Raw genomic sequence first — 24503 nt, 5'->3', positions numbered from 1 at the left:
TGCCCTATATCAGCTCTAGAAACCATACAGTGTCGTGCTCTCTTATTTGTCAGTGTTTGATTTTGCAAAGGGACACATTCCTGTTTAGCCAAAGTGAGCAGAGATGCCTCGTACTTGTGTGAACAGTGCAGATAACTTCTGCTATGTTTGTGGTGAAGTGACTTTTGCATCACAAAAGCGCAGTATAACCACTATGGTTAAGAAAGCCTATCACCTTTATTTTGGCTGCAAAATTGGAGATCAGGACAAGAGGTGGGCCCCACACATATGCTGCAACACTTGTGCCACAAATCTTCGCCAGTGGTTGAACAGGAAAAGGAAATCTATGCCTTTTGCAGTGCCAATGATTTGGAGAGAGCCAACAGCTCATACCAGCAATTGTTACTTCTGCATGGTGCCTCCAGTTGGGAAAGGTGTGTCAAAGAAGAAAAAGTGGACTGGGCATTATCCAAACATTCCATCAGCTATACGCCCAGTACTCCACAGAGAAGGACTGCCGGTTCCTGATGCACCACAATCATTCTCACTTGAGTCAGACGAGGAAGAGGAAGAGGATGAAACTTCTGGTCCTGAACCATCAGTGTCACAGGACCCACATTTTCTCCCATCCTCCTCCTTTGAACCACACCTCATAACACAAGGTGAACTGAATGACCTTGTCAGGGATTTGGAACTACCCAAGAGTAAGGCAGAGCTGTTGGGCTCCAGACTACAGCAATGGAATCGCCTGGCAGGCTATCAGGGCAAATGGAGCCCATCAATGCTTGCAGACTATTGCTGGACAGTGACAAGAGATGCTCCATTTAATGAATACAAGAGACAAGCCAAGAAGCGCCAAGTAGACACTGAATAGGACTAAACTATGTACATAATAGTTTTTTGCCTTTTGCTTCATAATAAATTTTATTTATAGAACCCTTTTGCTGATTTTTAAAGTGTTACATAAACAGGACAGGTGAAATATTATCATGTAAAGCAACCATAACCACATGAAAAGACCTAGGTTTACAATTTATGATTAAAACTCTACTATCTACACAATAGACAGAAATAAAATGTAAAAACTTAAATATCTTAGAAACAGTAGCCAATCAGTTGTTTTAATTGTCATATTTGAATTCAGCACATCAAAATACATAATAAATAGCACATTTTATCTCTGAAGCAGACAACTTCTCAAAAATTGTAGACCAGTGTTATCTTTACCAGAATTGAGCAGTATCAAAGGAGCTTTGGGCATCTCATGAACAGGAGGAAAGAAAAAAAAAAGGTGCAGCATTTCTGCATTGAAACGTCTCCTGTTGTGCACTGGAACTTCCTCCTATCCTGTTGCGGAGGATATGGCAGCTTCATAGGACATGCCTGGTCTCCCCTATGGAACCTCATCAACCCCCATTCTATTTTTCAGTGCATAAGCTGTAGAGACCAGTTTCAGTTTCATACTGCCATTGCTTAGAATGTTCAAGGCTTTCATTGTGCAGTGAAGAGGAATCAACATACGGATAAAAAAACCTCCGGAGAGAAACAGAGTTCCATTAATTTGCTCTTCCTAGATGTTTGAATCTCACACTAACTACAGCAAAACATTCTAGACTAGAAATGCAGATTGACACAAACACTAAATCTTTGTGCTTCTATCACTGACTTGTAAATCAACAGCATGCTCCTACTTTGCAGTCTTCCCAACTTCTCAATTGAATAATTTATCTAAAAGATTCCCTTTTCTCTGAAGAAATTTTTCAAAGGTACACAAATCATGACTATGCTGTCATTTCAAACCAAAAAAACCTCACCGAACTTTTCTTGTGCTCTGATCTATCATTCTGCATTAAAACTGCCATACCACTTACTTGTGAATGCCTAGATTGTGGAAAAAACTGAATATGAATATTTTCATAAGACAAGAGATGTAATAAGGAAGTGTTATAAACAGTATTAAAAGCAAGCTCAAAAAAGTCATTGGAAAAAATGAACAGCAGCAAGGGATCCCATGTAAGTAAAAATATAGAAGTTGTACCTAAGGAAAGCACATTTTGTGGGTTCACGATACGGATAAAGGGCATACATCTGACTAGACATAGGGCTGAATTAAGACAATAAAGGGGCCTAGGTACATCTCCGTATGTGGGTCTCTCTTTGACCTATCACTGTGATGGACTCAAGTCCCCCTTACCAATTCCATCCTTTGTCCATATGGCCTATATTGAATTCTTTGTATGTTTTCCAGTGAAGCTGAAAAAGACACGAGTCTTTTGGCAAGTCAGAATTTCATTTTACACAGTGCAGTGTTGTTATCCCGCATTGTTGAATCAGCATCTGTGAGGTCACAGACTAATTCACACTGGGTGAAACTAGTACTGGTATCCCAGAAAACTGACTTAGAAAACTTCTTGTTGAAATGAGGATTTTAAAAATTTGAAGTTTTGAATTCAGAGGTGTATCCCTAGCAGAGTACACCAATGTTTCTTTATGGAATTTTATTTTTATAATTAAAATACTTAAACTTGTTTTAAAATAAGGGTATTTGGCTAGACCACAATTGGTTATTAGAGAAGAAACCAAGGCATTAAATTAAATACAATACTATATTTAAGATGAAATTAGCTGCTGCTACTAGTCTGTTATGATCTAATATATATACATAGCTGTAATGCTGTATGCTTCCCACAATCACCCTGAAGGGGTTAACGTAGGCGACATGGGCCAATTAACCTGTTAGGCTGCAAACAGGAGGACATTTAGGCTGAGAGGAAAGCCCTAATCTACTGCACATGTTCCACAAATACAAAAGATAATGAAAATAAGCCATTTTAGTAATGCTCATTGAACAACCTGTTTTTCCCACAGAAAACCATTTCAGATAGTCTATAAATACCAGCACTGTTATTTAGAAATGTTGTATTTTCTGTTGCTTGTTTTCTAATGACTTTCTCAGGGAACCAGTCTCAAAAAAGGGGGGGTGGAGGGGACGGGCTAATACATAGGAATTGAATGGTTTTTGGCTTTGGTGGCTTTTTTCAGAATTCTGCTGGGGGGCAGCTAATCTAACAGAGAACTCAGATTAAGGAAGCATTGTTAGGTAAGCAATGAGGTTTAGGTTTAAGTAAAATCATAGAATATTGATAGCAAGGAAATTTTCAAGCACAATACGTTCTCAAAGAAAGTCTAACACTTGTTCGTGTTACTAGTATCTAAAGGTGAGCAGAAAGCAAGTAGCAATTCTGTTTATTTCAACTATAGGAACAAATAAAAAGGCATTCAACACCAACAACCCAAAATAAACACTTTTAGCTACCCCCAAAGACAGTCCCCACTCTACCTAAAATCCTTGTATACCCTAAAGTCTCAACTAGCAAATCTCATATTAATCAACATTTCACATAAATCTTTCTTAATATATTACAGTTTTTCAAAGTTTTGACAACACAAAGGATAATAAATTGATCCAGAAGGGTTTTGCAGATGCTATGGCTTCACTTTTTTGTTGGGGTGTTTCAATGAAGTGTGCACCAGGTTTTTTGCAAACAAGATTATATGCCAACCAGGAACTGAACTGAGGCCATAAATTCACTTCACAACTGCCGAAGAACAATTAGGCTATGTCTACATTACAGACTTTACAGCGTATCCCATGTAGCCACTCTGCCAACAGAAGAGAGTTCTCCCATCAGCATAATTAAACCACCCCCAATGAGCAGCTGAAGCTATGTTGACAGGAAAGCGCTGTCGGTGCAACTTTTATTGGTCAGGGTTTTTTTTTTCCAAACCCCTGACCAACAAAAGTTTTACCCACAAAAGTGTAAGTGTAGACATAGCCTTAGACTAATCATTCCTACCTACCAGTGCCAAATCTGAAGCTCTGCTTTTAGAGGTTTACCTGTTTCCCATTAGCAATCTCTTGAAAATCCAGGAATCATTGAAACCATTTTAAAGGCTTTTCAGAGTCAAGGAATGCAGCATTTTAGACAGCATATCACATTTTCTTAACTCCTTCACAAATTTACATGTGTATGTATTTTAATTCTATATTTGTAATAACCAAATGATTACCCTTTGGTACAACAGAGTATGTGAAACAATTAGTGAAGCCTGTCCTACAAGCCCAGGTTTAGAGTGATAATTAAATGTGATCAGCTGTAGTCACGCAAAAGCCATGTTGGAAGTTATTACCCTTACAATCAAGTAGACTTCCTATGAATGACGGGAAATAACTTTCAAAAGAGGGGGTGTGACCCAAGTCTAAAGTCAAATATACTGTTGTTGAACTGCTATGCAATATGCAAGCCTAGCCAGGGAGAGGCAACTAAGTAAATCATCTCCTATAAACTGAATCATAGCAAAAATGAAAGCTACCGCCTTGTTCACAATTCACACAGCTTAGTCCATAAAGAACAAAAAGTATTGTATTCTTTTATACAGCTTTGAAGAGCCCAGAGAGATTTAATTCAAAAGCATATATCCCTGAACGATTGCCACACCACTCACAAGGTATAACGAGGACACTTAAAAGGGGCAAAATTTTCCATACACACTTAAGTGACTTAGGACCCTGAGTCACAGTGAAAGCCAGTAGGCACTTTTGCAAATTTTGCCCAAGAAACCATTTGAGAGGACTCTGACACTTCTTAGATCTGTAGACACAGCCACATCTGAGAATTTACTGTGAGCTTTACCTATGTCTAAAATGAAGACAAACTTTCATTTATTAAAACTAAATGGAAAAGTAAGTTAAGAAAAGTGACAGTATTAAGCTAATAAATATTGATATTTTCCCACATTTCAGAAAAGTTTCTGGCAGATCTCCCAGCTCTGCTAATCTCTTCACAAGATCTGTTCCTAAAACTTTGCAGAATAATAAATGGGAGCTGGAGTAGGATGAGAAATCTGGGCATGGGAGGCACAGCAGCCAGTCAAGGGAGCTGTTGAAGGTGGTGGGCAACGTTAGTGTAAATCAAAGGGTTCTAGTATGACACATGCTGCAATCCTTTGTTTCCGTAGCTGTTCTAAGACACCAGTTCAATGGTATATCAGGGTTAGAGAGTTAGTTCTGGGTGAGGAGTGAAGTAATAGAAAAATTTTGTTGCTAATGTGATAAATAAAACTTCTGTTTACTCTTGGGTCTGAAACTAGGTTAGATAGGACAAAAAAAATCTAAAATTTTCTGACAAAGTCAACTACAAATGTGAGTCTTCAACAGCTTTCTTTACAATGCATCTTAAAATCTAACTGGAAAATTGTGAATGTGTGATACAGTAGTTCAAATAGTTCTTTGTAAATAATCAATCAAATGTCTTTAAATGAAATAATCTTACCAACATCATCATCTTCTTCACAACTTTTAACATCCAACTGGGGAACGTGCACACACAATTCATTTTTAGAGCTGATGCAATACTACCTAAAGGTACAAGGAGTTTAACTTGCACTATGTTGAAATCTTCACCTTGGCAAGAGTATCATCTAGATTTCGATCCTCAATTTAAAAATGGGGTTGGTGCTAAAGTATTATATGCAACTAACTAGTTGTGAATTTGCATACCATATGTTCTGCAGTAACTCAGCAGAAAGTCATATTGTTATGGATCAGATAAAGAGCCTTAATTTCCATTTTTCCAACCTACTGTTTGACAGGCTCCAAACCTTACCATCTGCTCTTACCATTCAACCTGTCCCTTTTACACCAAGGGGTAAACTGAGCTCACATAAATATGTTTTAATACAGCTAAATGTAAATGTATATATCTAGGAACAAAGAATATAAGCCATACTTGCAGGATAGGGGCCTCTATCTTGGGAAGCAGTGACTCTGAAAAAGATTTGGAGGTCATGGTGGATAATTAACTGAACATGAGCTCCCAGTGTGATTCTGTGGCCAAAAGAGCTAATATGATCCTGAAATGCATAAACAGTGGAATCTCAAGTAGGTGCAGAGAGGTTGTTTTACCTCTATCTTTGGCACTGGTGTGACCACTCTTAGAATACTGTGTTCAGTTCTAGTGCCCACAATTCAAGAAGGATGTTGATAAATTATAGACAGTTCAGAGAAGAGCCACAAGAATGATTAAAGGATTAGAAAACATGCCTTATGGTGATAGATTCAAAGAGCTCAATCTATTTATCTTAAAAAATAAGGCTTAGGGCTGACTATAAATGTAAGTATCTACATGGGGAACAAACATTTAATAATGAGCTCTTTGACCTAATAGAGAACAGTATAACATGATCAAATAGGTGGAAGTTGAATCTAGACAAATCAGACTGGAAGCAAGATGTACATTTTTAATGGTGACAGTAATTAAACATTGGAACTATTTACCAAGGGTCGTGGGAGATTCTTCATCATTGACGTTTTTAAAAATCAAGACTGGGATGTTCTTCAAAATAATCCTTAGAGGATATATTTTAGAAGTTCTATGACCTGCTATCCAGCAGGTCAGACTAGATGATTACAATGGTCCCTTCTGGCCTTGGAATCTATGAACCCCTCATTGCCTTTACTTCCTCTTCTAATTCTCTTCTAGATCCACACCCAAATTGGATTCCATCCTCCAACAACACTGACCTCAGTGAAATCAGTTAAGGAGTCCAAGATACATCTAAGGGACGCTTCTCTATCCTCATCTTCTATATCTCCTTACTGCTTTAGGATATGGATCACCCTCGTTCCCCAGCTTCCACGACCCTCTGCTTTATTGGTCCTCCCACTCCATGGACCATTGCTTCATTAGAACCATTATTTGCACCAAATTCACTTATCTTCCCTGCATTTGTTGGTGTCCATTAAGCTTCCACACTCTCTCCTCTTTACTCACACTTAATCTTCTCCCACTGTTTCAACTACTATCTCTGTGTTAATGAATCTTCTAGTTTCTCTCTGCCTAGTCTCATCTCTAGATCCCTCTCAGACATTGTCTTGGATATTCAGCTGCTTCTGACACCCGATCCGACCTCTCCAAAGCAGAACATTCATTTTTCTGCCTATTCCCTCTTTTTTGCCTTCCATTTCTTCCTCCATTATTGACTCCCATCCTCTCTGTCTCCTAGACTCGCAATCTTGGTGAAATTTACAACATCTCTCCTGCTGAAGTCTGTAACCTCCTCCTGTCTGACCTCACTGTCTCACTTCTATGCTCTTAAGTCTGTCCAGAATTAAAAGTGATATTGCCAAAGTCACCACTGTCAATGAAGAGGGTTTAAGTACAAATCAACATTTAAATATATGTATGCATAACAGGTGCACACACAAACTTCTGCTTCCTTTATTATGGTTACCACCTCACAAGTTATATAAATTAGTAATGGGCATTTGCATTTTCAGCGAGGGCCTGTTCCATGCCTAGTTGCAATCAATAAGTAATCCAATAGTTATTTTGCATTTCAAACTTACTAAAGCTAAAAGTTGAGGTGCTTGACTTCTTGTAGGAGGGAGCCTGTAATGTGGTACTGGATAACTATTACTGAATTCCCCATAAAAACTGTACACTTTAAACTATTTTTTTATTAAAACAGTAATCTTCTGATGACATCCAAACTTTCCATTAGCCTTTCACAAAGGAATGAATTAGGCTAATTGAAGTTTTCTCCTGAATTATTAGCATGTAAATATAAATCAATTCCTTTTCTACTAATTTTGGCACATTTGAACTTAAAGAATTTTAGAAGTTAAATACCCAAGTTCTTTGGAGTTTAAGAACGCTTGGCAAATGTAGGTAGGTGTTAAAGTAAAAATCTTAAGAGGAAATTTGTCGTCCTTCAAAGTTTGCCTGAATTTCTCTTTCCTGTCTAATTTTTAAGAGAGTATCTTTGAAACTGAAGATTCATGCTTTTGCAGAATCATCAATCATCATCTAACTTATTAACACTGCCATTTATTTGTCAAGCTTTGTAGACATGAAAGAAGCCTCTTAAGAAGTTTTAAGCAACTCATCTTTTTTCATGTACTAAAGAGCAGACCAAATTTTAGCACTGCATGTGAACTGATAATTAGCCAGCGGTCGATAAGCACATTGTGCTGACATATGGATAAGGTGAAAAGTAAGCAGACAAGTGAGTTCTTAAGTATTTTACCCTGGGCAAAAAGCTGAATTCTTTGATGTGCATTTGACAAAGGAATTGAAGAGGAAGATTTTACTCTTTGCTGCCATCTTGGACTTCATCATTAAGTAAGGAGATCTGTCTTACCTGCACTGAACCCCATGCTTTGTTTGAATTCACAAAAATTAGAAGATCACTTATTTACCAATTTTCCCTCAATAAAAAAACTCCAACAGGATAGCTGTGTCTATTTTTGTGGAAACGAATAGACAAGGCTCCTAACTAGGACACTTTTACAGTACTAGGAAGGTATAAGTTACACCTCTACTCTGACATAACGCGACCCGATAATGCAGCAAAGCAGTGCTCAGGGGTGGGGGGTGGGGTGCACACTCCGGTGGATCAAAGTAAGTTCGATATACTGCGGTTTCATCTATAATGCGGTAAGATTTTTTGGCTCCCGAGGACAGCATTATATCAAGGAAGAAGTGTACTTTTTAAGTATAAATTAATGAGAACTGAATCTTAAATATTGCTATAATTCATTATATAATAAAAGAGAACGATGGCATAATATAACAGACACACCTTCTCTCTCACTTTTCTTCTCTTTATAATACACTAACCTGGTGCAGTAATCTTTTCAGTTTTAGTAACTGAGTTTTTACAGCTGTGCAGTCTTGAACCATATGCCGAAGGGTCATTTCATCAAGCATCACTGTGTTCTCCCGTAAGCCCACCAACTGTCTAGGAGTCTGGTAGATGTTTGGCGCTCCATAGCCTTCAAAGTGACCAATAGCAGGCTCTAAGTGGCTGGAGCCCCTGAAGGAAATATTTTAGATAAAAATCAAGAGCAGTCTTAATCTAGAGCTAAAATCTGTGAGCTCTGTTTTTTAATGAGAGAGCATTTTAGTAGTGTGTTTATTATTATTGCTCTAAGCAATTTTTAAAATTGTACAGTACTAAATGGCATAGGCTACATTTATTTAGATTGTCGAGTGGAGAAAAACGTTCACAAAACAAAGCCAGTGTTATCCTGATACAAAATTCTGCATGTTATTACACATCTCCAAGAAGTGTCTCACAAACTAATTCAGTTCCCTGTAATCCTGGATTAGTTCACACCTGCATCATCAAAGAAGCAAAATCTAAACAAGCTGGCTTGCAAAAAATGCAACACTATTTACTTCTTAAAAAAATAGAAACACTTTTACTTGTCATGTGACATGGGATGGAACAAAGAAACCAGCAAAGCATTTTCCTTTGAGTGCATATGCTGAAATTGACTGTGCACTTATAATATTAACACACACAAACTAGTTAGGGCAAAATATTTGCATCTGAATTACAATCCCCTGGAAAAGATCTGAGTTTAAAGAAGGGAATATTAGAGCAGTACGAGTATAAGTGTCATCTTCTCTCAAAAAAATCTAAACATGGGCACACCACTTCTCTGAAAATGCTATAACCTCTCCTTCATCAGAAGAAACCACACATCAGAATACATTAATTTCTAACAACTCCCTCAGAAGAGGTGCAACACAGTCCTTACCTGCTGAGGTCATTTTTACCATGTGGAAAGTGGCCTGCGTGGCCCAAGTGATAGTGGTCTTGTGCACTCCAAAGCTGCGGTGTCCTCTTCCAAAATCCATCTTGCTGCTGTCGCGTATTTCTGTCTTGTCTATCATAACGATTCATATTTTCACAGTCCACTACACAGATGTTTAAGAAAAAGTTATGTACATAACATTCTAAAGGCATTCACTACACACAAAAATACACGTAAATGTTAATCAGATATTACTAATAGGTGCACAACTACGATCTGAAACATGAATTCTTCTTCAAACTGATCATAAAAGTGAGCTAAGCTGAACACACAAGGATCAGGATTGTCATAAGAGATCACCTGTAATGCCTCACTTTTCATCTCCACAATCCTTTTTATAATAACTTCAGAAGTTATATTGTTTAAATAAAAATAAAAAGTGATCAGAACCTGCAGCAGAATCTACAAAATGTAAAACTTAAGATTTAAAACATTTTTAGAAGACAATTTGATATTAGAAAATATTTTTTCTCTTTTTACTATCAGTATCATTAGCCTTTTAAGACTTAGGAACAATACTCAAAATACAGGAAGACAATATTTTAGGAAGTGGCCAATACAATGGTCTGCAATAAAGAACAATTTTTCACTTAAAAAACATATCCCAAACTGGCTGTAACCTAATTTTTTTTTTAGCTTCAGAAAGAATCCTTAAGATTTTTAGAAATCTTTTAAAACATTAAACTTCTTCAGATTTAAACAGCTTTTGTCCACAAACAATTTGAGAAGACTGAATTTGGCAACATCTTGTAAACCACTAGAAACAAAGCCAAAATTCAACTACAATCCCTGCAGTCAGACGCAGCAAAAAAGTTAAAGTTATAAACTACTGTTCTGCAGCTAGACTTCCCTGTCACTTACCCAAAGAGTTTTCCTCACATTGTCAGCATGTCTCTAGAAGAGGAACTTTACACAACAGAACATTGTGTTACTCAGCTGCCTACTCAGACATAGTTGTACGTAAGACATTGATAAACAGGCCTTCCTTCCTGCTTGGTTCCCAGCCTGCGTTTTGTTGGGAAGCAAGCCCAGTTTTACCCTGTGATTTAAAACTACCATCCTAACTCACTGCATACATACTTGTTGAGCTAGAACTGTTTCTATATATAGCATTTAAGCACTATCCCAGACTCCGGAATGGAACAAGTAACGTTTCAGTATGCCTATGAAGTATTCTGAGGGCGTTGGTATCAATTAAATTATGTATAATCCTAGGGTGCAAAGTGCATTTAAGGCTCAAAGTAATCCTAAATTAAGATATTGTTGTAATAATTCATTGTACCTATGCTCAATTTTATCAGCTACTTTTATAATCAAAATAATCAAGATACAAGGAAAAAAATCTTTTAAAAAGTGAATGGTTACATAAACTAAAATATAAACAATTACTTTAAAAAGCTGCCTCCTATAGCTCATTATATGAGTACATTACAAAGTATATACAAATACATTTATAAGTAATTTCATTATGATTCAGCTTTGCAAACAAAATTGTGACTCCACATAGTTGCCAACTTTCTAATCGCACCCTTGCCCTGCCCAGAGGCCCCACCCCTGCTCATTCCATCCCCCTATTGCTCACGCTCCCCCACCCTCACTCCCTTTCACTGGGCTGTGACAGGGGGTTGGGGTGTAGAAGGGGATGAGAGCTCCGCCTGGCAGTGCAGACTCTGGGGTGGGACCACAAATGAGGGGCTCAGGGTGGAGGAGGGGTTTCCAGGCTGCGGCAGGGGATTGGGGTGAAGGAGGGAGTGAGAGCTACAGCTGAGGGCTTTGGGGTGAGGCCACAAATGAGGGATTTGGGATGCAGGAAGGGGTCAGGACTGGGGGAGGGGGTTGGGGTGCGGGACGTGGTGATGGCTCCAGGGGGAGGGAATTTGGGTGCAGGAGGGGGCTTGGGACTGGGGCAGGGGGTTGGGGTGCAGGCTGTGGCCAGGCGGCACCTACCTCAGACAGCTCCCAGAAATGGGAAGCATGTCCGGCTCCTAGATGCAGGGGCGGCCACAGGGGTTCTGCACGCTCTCACAGGTGGGGCCCCTGCAGCTCTCATTGTCCACAGTTCCCAGCCAACGGGAGATGCAGAGACGGTGCTTGGGCAGATGCAGCATGCAGAGCTCCCATGCCTTCCCCTGCACCTAGGAGTTGGACATACTGGCCACTTCCGGGAGCAACGCGGAGCTCGGTAGGGAGCCTGCCTTAGCCCTGAAGCACTGCTGACCGGACTTTTAGCAACCCAGTCAGCAGTGCTGATGGGAGCCGCCAGGGTCACTTTTTGCCCGGGGGGTTTTGGTCAAAAACTGGAAGCCTGGCAACCCTAACTGTACAAAATAGTTGGAAGTATGAACAAGTATGAACCTTTTCAAAATATGAATTTTGCTTATTCAGTTATTCACATGTGCAGTGGCATTTCCAATTTCTCTTCAGCAACTTTCTGCTCTCTGTATTTGAAATTCAGGTTTTGCATTTCTGTTTTAAGAGTTTTACAAACAAAATATTTTTAGTACCAAATGATATTCTATTAAGGGATTCCCATCAGTTTTCAATAAAATTCCAGCCACTATTAGTGGAAGACCATTCCCATTGGGGAACAGTTTTTTGTCCTTTTTCAATACAGGTGTCACAATAAAAACAAATGGTTATTAGCTTTCTATAACTGTTGTTCTTAGAGATATGTTGCATATGCCCATTTCTTCATAGGTGTGCATTCACTTTGTTCACTAGTGCCAGTGAGTTTTCCCTAGCGATACCTGTAGATATGGGCCCCTCCAATCGCCAAGTTCCTCATGCTGCAAAGTGAAGGTATAAAGGGCAGAGTTGTCCCTCTCATCCCTTAGTTCGTTCACATTGGAATACTCTAGTAGACTCCAATGCACTTGGGAAGGAGAGTGGGTGACATAATGGACACATAATGGATAGGGATAGATACTCCCTATCTTAAAGAAGAACAGTTACAGAAAGGTATGTAACCATTTTTCTTCAAGTGCTTGCCTATGTCCATTACACTGTTGATAACTCCCAAGCTGTTACTGTAGTTTGTGATGCTCAGTCTCATCAGAAGAGAGGCTTCAGACCACCTTCCTACATTTGAATCCTCTTAATTATGCAGACAGTGCACATAATGTCTAATGAAAATGCATAAATGCTGCTGAGATTGACTGAGCTCTGGCTGAGTGCACCATGAGTTGGTCAGAAAGTGTTGCGCCTCTGACAGTGTTACAAAGTGTAATACAATCTGTGATCCACTTCGAGAGCCTTTGGGTGGTAACTGGATGATCCTTCAAATGTTCTGCATATGAGACAAAGAATTTGGATGAAATTCAAAAGGACTTTGTCCTATCCTAGTAAAAAGCTCAATGAACATATAGGGTGTGGAGCCTTCACTTATCCATATATGAATTTGGTTCTCTAAGAACACTAGCACACAGACTGATTCAGGTAAAAGTCAGAAATAATTTTCTCAAGGAACTTGGGGTATGTGGTTTCAGCTGCACCTTGTCCTTGTAGAAAACAGTGACGATGGCTCAGTGACCAGTGTATTCAGCTCAACTATCTTCCCAGCAAAGGGGACAGCCCCCAGGAAAGCTACCTTCACTGACAGGTGTAAAACTAACTCAAAGGGAGGGTCCATAGGTACAGACAACAAGATGCACCTAAGAACTAACCCTGACTCCTATAGGTTCAGAAGATAATCCAGGATCATTTGAATTTTCGTCTGAGTAGGGGGCATACCATGGGAGGCTGGCCAGATGAAAAGTTGAAATCTGGCAGGGCAATAATTCTCACTGATAAGCATCTTTCATTTTACTGTTCTTTGAAACTGGATGTGATGGTTATGATGCTATGAAAAATGTTCTTTGTACAGTCACAGTCATTTTTTTTAAAAGTGATCTGCCAGTTGCATGCATTTGTGGTTAACTTGCTGGGGATGTGCATATTCACTGCGCAGTTAAACACTGATATGTACATTCAAAAACAACTTTTCACTTCAAGCATAACGTTTTCAGCTGCAATAAGGTATGCACTCAATGAGGCAGAAGCTTCTCCTTCACTGAGCTGAGGAGCAGAGTCAAAGAGGCAGAGCTCTGCAGAAGTCCTTGTCTTACTGAATTGTTTACTTTCACATCACAGGCCATTGCAGTCATATCTAGCCAACGTTTCTACAGTAACATCTCACTTAACATTGTAGTTATGTTACTGAAAAATGCAACTTTAAGCGAAACGATGTTAAGAGAATCCAGTTTCCCCATAAGAATTAATGTAAGGGATGGGGGGAGGGTAGGCTCCAGGGAAATTTTTTTCACCAGACAGGACACACTATGTTATACACACACACAGTATAAGTTTTAAACAAACAAATACTGTACACAGCAATGATGATTGTGAAGCTTGGTTGTGGTGGTGAAATCAGAGGGTGGAAGAGAGTGGGATATTTCCCAGGGAATGTCTTACTGTTAAATGATGAACTAGCACTAGGCTGAGTCTTCAAGGGTTAACACTTCGTTGTTAATGTAGCCTCACACTCTACAAGGCAGCACAAATGGAGGGAGGGAAGACAACATGGCACACAGAGACAGACACACACCGTGTGTGTGTGTGCGCGCGCGCCTGTGTGAGAGAGAGATGCACATTGATCCTTTAAGTACGCTGACCCCACTCTAAGTACACTGCCTTTTTAAATAGATCAGAAAATTGAGACAGCAGCTGCTGCCAGCAAGCTCTCCCCATCCTGAGACCTGTCGTGTTCCCCCTCACCCCTGCTCTATAGAGATGGGGTAAGCAAGGGGCAAGAGTAGCGGGGAGAGGGACACCTTGACATTAGCCCCCTTTCCCCCGCCCCTGCACAGCAAGCAGGAGGTTCCCAGGAGCAGTCGCAAGGCAGAGGGAAGGAGCAGCACAGGGAAGTGGGAGGAGGGACAGCTGAACTGCCAGCAGTTGATAGCCTGCTGGATGGCTGCAGCACAGGGAACTTAGGGGAGCGGGAAGCTGATAAGAGAGGCTGCCGGTCCACCCTGGTTCGAAGCCCCCACCAACTAGCTGCAATAGGCTGCTCTTTCTGCAAGCAGTGGACAAAGCAGTTGGCTGCCAAACAACGTTATACGGGAGGATTGCGCAACTTTAAATGCGCATGTTCTCTAATTGATCAGCAACATAACGAAACAACATTAACCGGGACGACTAAGTGAGGAGTTACTGTATTTATTTATTTTAAAAACTGTTTTATGTGACACTGGCCATCCCAGTTAAAGCTGAATTGTGGGACAGGGCTGAGAGGGCAAGATACACACCTCCATGATGCTCTGGCATCTGCCGTCCAGGTCCTGAAGGTTTTTCACCTTCCTCTGCAGCATGGGGCACGGGTCACTTGCTGGAGGATTCTCTGCAGCTTGAGGTCTTCAAACCACAATTTGAGGACTTCAATAACTTAGACATAGGTTAGGGGTTTGATACAGGAGTGGGTGGGTGAGATTCTGTGGCCTGCATTGTGCAGGAGGTCAGACTAGATGATCATAATGGTCCCTTCAGACCTTAAAGTCTATGAGTCCAATGTCAGCCCTCTGTTATTAAAAGGGCTGGTTTTGGTCAATTCCAATACCCCAAAGTCTTTGTCTACACTAGGATTTAAGGGTGCAATGTTACATCGCCTTCTCTAAATCAATACATTCTAAAACTTTAATCAAGACAAACTGTATTAGAACATACTAAGCTGGTCAAGTTAAAGATGACTATCTAATGAGATCTTTAAAAGCTTTGTTTATATAAAGCAATTACAGGTAGCAATCTGCCATAAAGAGCAGTACTGGGTGGAAGAATGCTTTATCTTACTCTGCACCTGCAAATATTTCTCTTACCCTTGTAAGCAGCTGGCTGCACAGGCAATGTCAAGTTTAAATGTGTGTGTTATATGTGCCTGTTGGTCCAGGGTTCTTTGCATTGTGTTAGGTTGCCTGGGTACCATCTGGACTTCAACACCATTGCAAAGGTCATGTTGTGCAGGCAAGAACTTCTTTATATTCATGTGCCTGGATATCACATTTTGATGTTTGTTTGTTTGTTTCTTCAATAGGATTAGAAATTTGGGAAGTTTGTCCAGCCAGAAGGAGTTGGAATGGAGATGGAATTACATGGAGGAGAGTGGAAAAGAGTAGTGGGGTCTCCTGACCTAATAAAGATTAGAAAATGAAGTAAAACCCATTCCTGAAAACTAGAAAACAACCCAGCTTCTGTGCAGAAGGGAACTAGATTTGCATTATCTCCACCACCATCCTCCCAATACCCTTGGCAGAATAGGGGCTACCATCTTTCCTAAGGGAAGTTTGGCTTCACTCCCAATAGGAACAATAGAAAGCAGTGGCCATTTCAAGAGATGGCATCTTAACTTAGGATTCCTGTGATCCGAGTCTCATTCAAAACAGAATATGGAAACTATGTTTAAGATGGCAGTTCTTCGTGGAATTCTCTACAGAGCATGTTATTTGTCAGCTGAAGAAGAATCTTTCAATTGTAAAGAAAAATGGCAAAAACTGATCACTGACCCTAAAATGTTTCTTCAAATGTAGCTAACACATGAGATTCCAGTGAGTTAAAAAAAACTAAATGGAAACTTTGAATTCACTGTTATTCTGTTAAGAAAATTAGGACCAAAAAAGATATGACACTGGATGCTAATTTTCTCAAAGGAGCTATTTTTAAAAAAATTAACTCAAAATAACTAATTTGTCTGTAAATTCCCACAAAATTCATTCTGTAAGTGCCACAGTTTGGGGGAAGATATAATTCTTTATACATAGCAAAGTAGTTAAAACCCTGCTTCGAGTACAAAACTCTTCTCAACCTTAACTGGAAGAATGACTGACACTTCCATAATAGGACAAGGTGAGTGATGTAATATCTTTTATTGGACCATCTTCTGCTCTGTAAACTTCCATAACAGATACATAACACTGGGTTGAGTTGTGCATCTGGAGTATTAGGTTAGGTTGTTAGACCACATTCAACCAGGCTTAAGTACTTCACTAACCATTGTCACAAGGTGCGTCCTCAGGTAGGTCCACATCAAGCATGAGATCATCATCTTCGAGATCACACGAATCAAGATTATTCAAGATATCCTACAAGAAAAAAAAATGAACGAAGGGAAAGAACTGTGTACATAAACAATGGTCTCACTTAGATGATAGTTACTTTTCTGCCCTGCCATCAAGTGGCATATTTTTATTTTACAATATATTTATACTGTATTTGTGTTCAAGACAACACTTGTTGGCCTGCTAAACCCAGGGTTATGAGTTCAATCCTTCAGGGGATGATTTGGGGAAAAATCTGTCTGGGGATTGGTCCTGCTTTGAGCAGAGGGTTGGACTAGATGATGTCCTGAGGTTCCTTCCAACCCTGATATTCTATGCTAACACATTGCCTCTTTCTCCAGTTGCAAGATCAGTCAACAATACCCAGTGCAATTGCTTCACAGTAAGGCTACTAATTATGGCATCTCTGGCAGCCTGATACAGTAACAGTGCCTCAGTAAACGGTTAAAATCTAACAAATGCATATTTTCTACCTGGTGTTTGAGGTTTCTCCAAAGGTTTCTCTGTTCATTGGCTTAATACTTTTCATAAGATTTCTCCAGTTAGATATTTTTAAACCTTTTTGCAACTCATTTGCTCACTTTAACGAGCTGATATTAACTAGAAAATCGTAGTTTGTAGAGAGTTAGCTCACTGAATTTTTATTGATAAAGTTAAACAGTACAAATGTTGCCACTTTTTCCATATTGATCAAAAGAATGAAGTCTTGTATTCAATACCAAAAAAATGGGTAAAAAACATCAGTCAAAACAAAACTAGCACAATCTTACTTCAAGTATCAGATTTGTCTGTCCCAGCCTCAGTAAAGTACAAGTGGCAAAGGGACAGCTCTAAATTATAAACTAGTCAATTAAAAAGTTTCAGTAAAAGTATAATTTTGTAGGAAGTTGCATTGTGGGTGATTCAAAACTCTTTTGCCACTGCCAAAACAGGAGGTTCATTGGCAACTGGAACTTAAGTGAGTGATGGACCCTGCACAGGGCAAGAAATCCTACTTTTCCCCTTCCATAACCCACAATCTGTGACTAAATTACAGAAAGAACAATTAACACTAAGATAGGACATGCTGATGCAAAATTAAACTATGAAATCAATACTAATATAGAGATTTATATTTACAGGGTGAAAACTCAACAGTACAGAGTAACAAACACCCTAAACCAGCAGTGGGCAACCTGCGGCCCACCAGGGCAAGCCACCAAACCATTTGTTTACATTCGCACAGCCTCCCGCGATTCACCACTCCCAGCCAATGGGAGCTACGGGAAGCGACATGGGCCTGGCCACGCTTCCTGCAGGTCCCATTGGCCAGGAATGGTGAACCTTGGCTACTGGGAGCTGCGAGGGGGCAGGGGGCTGCAAATGTAAACAAATGGACTGGCGCCCTGTCAGAGACTTGCCCTAAACCATCCCTACTCTCATTGATGCAAACATCCAAACAGTGAACCAGAGGCAGGTAACGCTCTATCTTGCCTTGATTGAGAAGGTTGCAAAGTTGTTTAAAATAAATCAATAAAAAGAAGCTTCAGAGGTGCAGAACAGGGACAAAAGGCAGGACTCCTGCCCTGTATCTGCTACACCTCTCAAGAGGCCATGTGGCCAGTCAAGGCCTAGTCATCAAGGTATCTTATCAAGGGGCAGCAGTCAATAACATCACAGCCATAGTACTATCCCTTCCCGCAGGCAGATTCCAGTCCCCCTGAACCAGCCAGCCAATCATGTTTATCTACTACTGCAAGCAATGCTGGACTTTAAACACTGAGCTGAATTGCAGAGTACTACTTCAAGTGATATTTTGTGTGGTGACCACTTACTTTTATTTTAAACCTAAAAGGTGAACAGAAGTTTTATTTTACTGATTCTGTTATTTGATCTTATTACTTTAAGGACTATGATATATGGGAATGACATGGTAAAAATCTTTACCGTTTGATGGATTTGGTTTTGGATCTCCATCTGTGCCAACCCCAACATTTTACATTAGTTTGCCATGCTTTTAATCTATGCTTTTCTCTTTAGAATAGAGTGGCAGGGTGTGGCATCTTTAAATCCAAGTGGCAGGGTGTGGCAAATTTAGTTCCCTGTTCTATTTTGTTGCTTAAAATATGGACTTTTAAAGAGAAGGGAAGCAGATATGAATAAGTTTATTGTTGTTAAGCCAGTTGTAGTCTGGAATGCTAATAAGTGAACACCTACACTCCTTTAATATATTGTCTCTAAATCATCAGAAGTTGAAAGTCCCAAATTTTCAATGAGAATTTAAGGTTTCCCAAAGGGTTTTTTTGACCAACAAAACCTAAAACAAACACTTATTGGCATGCACAGTTGTCTCCTAGACAGAGGATCTCTATCTTAAGAAGTGGGACAAACGACTTAATAAAAGGTTTTCCAACACTAATTTTACATTACTGTGTTTCTGCATTTGCTTGAAGAGTCTTGCCCAAGAGCACTATTCTGAAGCATGAGTCATAATTCTGCTGTTCAGAATATCTCTAAGGTAATTTCTTTATTGAATGGGTTTTCTTCCTGGAACCTTGGCATAAAACTTTGGCAACAGCACACATTGTCAATACAGTCCATATGAGTGCCTTTAAGTAGTTCTGCATATTTGATTTTTTGTTTGTGAGGCAGATCCAATCTGATGCTGAATATATATTTTATGCAGCTCCTTCATCAATGTTTTATCCACTGCAACATGAGTGCAAATGCACATGTACATTTTCATAAAAATGTGTTAATTACATTTCTAGATTTACTGCTTTTCTATGGGACACTTTACAAGCATAAGACTACTTATACTACAGTAAGTGATACTGAATAACCATATACAAGATTAAATGTTTCCCAAAGGTAATGGGAAACACAACCATCTTTGACATTTTAGAGCAATGCCCAACAACACATGTATTAATATGCTGTGTTTCTGAATGATTGGGTGTAAGCTATGAAACCTACATGACGCACATCAGTGTTACTATGTATCTAAAGTTTTAATTGCCTGTCAGTAGGGTTTTAACATCTTGATTAGCCATACCTATTTATAGATGTTAAGAGATGTTTATTGGACTTCCAGCAGGTTGTTCGAAAAACTTTATTGTAATAACTTCATGCCAGAGACTTTAAATCTGTCTAATAATTCTATCTATGACTACGTTCATTATTCTCCCCTCTTATTCTCTTGACAATCGGTTTAGTGTTCATGAAAGTAAAGGGCTATTAACATTGGCTTGAGACAACTATATAGGCATCCCCAACATAGATCTTTAATATAATATACTATAATAATAGTATACTTGCAAAACATATGCAGTATACTATTCTCATTAGCACACATTTTTACTCTCTCCTTAAAAACACCAAGTATACTGGATAAAAGCAAGAATGAACCCTTTTTGAAAAAGAAAATTACATGGCAGTCATGAGTTGCAACTTGCCCAGAATGTAGCAACCTTAGCAACTTATCCAATGCATACATTATAGCAAACCCCAGCCAGAGACTCTGCCTGGTAGGATCAGAAGCAGCCAAAGCAGAGACGGCTGACTAGTGCCAAAATATGCCAAAAGTCTATTTACAATTCACAGATGCATCCAAAAACCTGTGATCACTATTTTATAACAACACTAGTGTTCACCAATATATATGGGCTAGCATATCAATCATATTTCTCTCTCTCTCTCTCTCTCTCACACACACACACACACACACACGTAGTTATGTAGCCTAAATTGGCCTGTATCTTTACTATTAACCTTTTCACTTATGCTACGTATCTCATAACTCCTTCCATTAGGTCAAGTAAGCTCTGGCTTAAAAAGACAGTAAATCTGTCAGGACCAGGACATATGATTATTTTACCAGAGCAACAGGTAGGGAGTTTCTCACAGAACACTTGAATGCTAGTATCCAAACCAAAAATAAGATAAGGAACTGGGACAAATGGATGGGCTGGATATTAGTGACTTGTAAGGAGATGTGTAACTTAGAAAATCATCCTATAAATACTACCAGCTGAAATGTGTAACTTTGGGAGCATACTTCCACATAAGGTAAATGTAACAATGGTGCATGAGACAGCTTCCCAGAGTCTGGTATAACATAGAATCTTTTTCCTGTACTATATTATTGGTGGCTTACAGCAATAAACCTGACTGATATTGGCCATTTGGTCTCTTGAATATATTTTATAATAAACTAAAGTGTGGTCAAGCAACTCACTACACAATTTATCAACACTAGTAATGCAAGTAACAAATCAATAATTTTAAGGATACCATTTAAGGATTAGCTGTAAACATAATTCATCAACTTTCCCTGAAATCTACAAGTTTTTAAATTTTATTTTAAGTTTTTGTCCTGTAAGCATGAGAAAGCTAGTCTGAAAGTCACTGAAATCTTTCACTACAGCAGTAGTTAACTACCTTTTCCATGCCATAAACCTACTTTAGGGAAAAAAATATTCTGAGATCCCCTCCCCATCTAGCCATAAAGAAAGGAAGCATGGTCACAAACCCCAAATTGAAAATCCATGCTCTCTATGAATGAGAATCACATTTCCTAGCAGTTATGCACTCATGAAATGTTTTCCACTGTTCCACGTTACTACTATGGACATAATTTCCTACGTGCTTTCTATTCTAATATACCAATCATCATGGTATCTAATGCTGAACTTCTGCAAACAAATCTGTAAACAGATGGCACTGAGGTGTGAACAGTGACAATCTGAATCCCAAAGGACTTCATCCAGTTTTAACAATACTGGACATTTTTTTTCCCTTTCTTAGAACATATGTTTTTTGTGACAATGCAACTGAGTCTCCATAAAATTCAGCAAAGGTCTGGTTATCAGATAAAGTGTACATGGACTATTCACATCAGTATGATCATATCATACACAATTCAGCAAATTGAATACTATTTTGCTAAATCATCTTAGTTGTAGGATATTACAACTGTGGTGCAAAACAATATAGTTGAGATAAAACATATCTTGGCAGGAAGATAACTGATTTAAAATTCTTAGTGACTTAATTCCTAAGGTATACCATTATTAGAAATTTTGCTGTTCAGAATTTACTGCTAGCCAGTATCTAGCTAGTCATGGTTTTATTTTTGCACATCAAACTTACTGGAAGTTTAAAGACTAAACAGATTTATTTGGGCATAAGCTTTCATGGGTAAAAACCTTACTTCTTCAGATGCCTGCATCTGTAATGTTCATTCCATGCATTATATAATCACACAGGAAGAGAAGAGAGTTACCTCAAAAGTGGAGAACCAGTGATGACAGGGCCAATCCAATCACGGTGGATGTAGTCCACTCCCAATAAAGATTAGGAGGTGTCAATTGCATCCAAGGAAGTGGGTATTCACCCACAAAAGCTCATGCTCCAAAACGTCTGTTAGTCTATAAGGTGCCACAGGACTCTTTGCTGCTTTTACAGATCCAGACTAACACGGCTACACCTCTGATAATTACAGGAGAGGCAAAGCTGCTTTTGTAATGAGCCAGCCACTCCTAGTCCCTATTCAAGCCCAAATTAATGGTGTGAAATTTGCAAATGACTTTTAGTTCTGTTTTTCTTTAAAGTCTGTTTCTGAAGATTTTTTGTTCAAGAATAGTTACTTTTAAATTTGTTATAGAATGTCCAGGGAGATTGAAGCGTTCACCTACTTGTTTTTGTATGTTACCATTCCTGATGTCCGATTTGTGTCCATTTATTTTTTTACGTAGGGGCTGTACGGTTTGACCAATGTACATGGCCGAGAGGCATTGCTGGCACATGATGGTATATATAACATCAGTAGATGTGCAGGTCAATGAGCCCTTGATGGTGTGGCTGATGTGACTGGGTCCTCTGATGGTGTCATTAGAGTAGATATGGGAACAGAGTAGGCAACGAGGTTTGCTACGGGGATTGGTTCCTGGGTTGGTATTTCTGTGGTGTGGTGTGTAGTTGCTGGTAAGTATTTGCTTCAGGTTGGGGGGGTTGTCTGTAAGCGAGGACTGGCCTGCCTCCCAAGAGAGTGGACTACATCCACCCTGATCGAATGTGAGGTACTCGCTTCTCTTCATTTGTCATTATATAATGCCTGCATCAGTAACTTTCACTCCACGAATCTGAAGAAGTGAGGTTTTTTACCCACAAAAGCTTATGCCCAAATAAATCTGTTAGTATTTAAGGTGCCACCAAACTCCTTGATGTTTTTGTGGATACAGACTAACACGGCTACCCTCTGATACTTAAATTTATACTGGAGCCTATTCAGTATACTGTCAACAGTTGAACCTTTACATAAGACTTGGCCATCAACTTTTCCACTTCTCTATTTAATTAAACTTTATGATATTTGCATTGGAAACTATAAAATATTGTGGCCAAGATTTAAAAATTTGTTGTTGTTTTTTTAATTTGTTGGGTACAAACCATAAAGGACACAGAGCTGTTCTGTAATAATTTATTAAAAGTGTATAGGACACGGTTATTAAGATGTTTACTGTAGGACTATATGGAGCTAAATTAACAAAGCTGTAGGGAAACAAACAAGAAGGCAAAACAAAGGCTCCAGATAAAAAACACCTCCAGGTAAACACTTGGGGAAAAGGGGAAAGGTGGGGTGTTGCTAAAAGACAATGCCTTAGCTAATAACTGCTAAGACCTACTTTCTTGGTTTCAGCCAGATATAAAGCTCATTTTTCCATCAGATCAAAAGGACTATAAAAACCAGCTTAAAAAAGAGTTTCTGTGGAGAGGCAGCAGTGGTTTGGGAGCTGTTTGCAGGGGAACAAATGGACACCCGCTTCCGGGTCTGAAGAAGCTAACCTTCCTAGGTATCCAGGGGGATGGTAAGCCTTTTGCTCATGTTATAGTTGGTTCTCACTGTTAAGATTAAAACAATATTTTAGTTTAAGGCTGCTGTTTGATCACTTTATTTATCACTGGTCACTACCTCAACACAGCTGGACCTGCTGAGGAAGGCACAGTTGATCAACAATGCACTGTAGCCCAGGACCAGTTTCAGAGGGGTAGAATTGCATGATTCTGCCCCAAGAGAGCACAAAACATGAGGTCTAACACCAGGGAGGGTGCATTTAGAGAGACTAGAGAAAAGGCCAGAGGTGCAACCATGAAACTAATCATTTTTGAACATCAGGCCATCTATAGTGGTCTATATGGACATAGAAACCTAACGTTAAGCATTCATTTTTTAAAATCTTAGCTTGCATGTATCAGAACTTGCACATGCTTTAGTGCTAAGAAATAGCAGCAGTGCATTTTTTTCAGCATAAGTGACCATGGTTGACAAAGAGAGATTGTAGTCAAGTAGTCATGGGTTTACGATGAATACCGTGATTCAAAATTTAGAGTTTTAATGGAGGAGGAGGAGGCGGCAGCAGTGATGGAATTTTTTTGGTTTGTTTCCACTGAGGCTTCTAACCTTGGAATGTTGTGAAAATGTGTTTGCTTTTGTTCATTATCTGCTAATGCTTTCAACATGGCATATATGTAAAGCAGAAGTTTAAATAAAACAACTTTTTTTATTTGAAGAGAGGAAACTTTTCCCCCTCAAATGTAAAAAAAACAAAACAAAAAAAAAAACCACATTCAAAGAATTTCCTTTAAGCAGCAGTATTCTTCCCATGCTATATGTAACAACTTCTAGCAGTATAGCAGGTAGCACTCAATTATTTCTAAAATGGCTTCACTATTATAAACCTTAACAATTAAATAGATAAGAGAGAAGTCAGACCAAATATTTTGATTATTTTCTT

At 39.1% G+C, this 24503-nt stretch overlaps 1 protein-coding gene across 7 annotated transcripts in view; it reads right to left on the bottom strand.

Moving 5' to 3' along the window:
* CCSER2 (coiled-coil serine rich protein 2) overlaps positions 1 to 24503 on the bottom strand; it is a 141971-nt gene that overhangs the window by 55000 nt on the left and 62468 nt on the right. For 6 of the 7 annotated variants that reach the window (XM_030569855.1, XM_030569853.1, XM_030569854.1 and 3 more), the window contains exons 4-6: positions 16662 to 16752; positions 9587 to 9746; positions 8661 to 8856 (exon numbers count right to left, since the gene is read on the bottom strand). In XM_030569855.1, the coding sequence (XP_030425715.1) occupies positions 8661 to 8856; positions 9587 to 9746; positions 16662 to 16752 (447 nt within the window). Of the gene's footprint in view, positions 1 to 8660; positions 8857 to 9586; positions 9747 to 10504; positions 10642 to 16661; positions 16753 to 24503 lie in introns of those variants that run through there. The other variant, XM_030569857.1, reaches the window with a different exon arrangement.

This window comes from Gopherus evgoodei, chromosome 7 (genome assembly GCF_007399415.2).
Source record: "Gopherus evgoodei ecotype Sinaloan lineage chromosome 7, rGopEvg1_v1.p, whole genome shotgun sequence".
NCBI classification, from domain to species: domain Eukaryota; kingdom Metazoa; phylum Chordata; order Testudines; family Testudinidae; genus Gopherus; species Gopherus evgoodei.
Note: the sequence above shows the minus strand (reverse complement) of the source record. Positions and strands in the feature narration are given on the sequence as shown.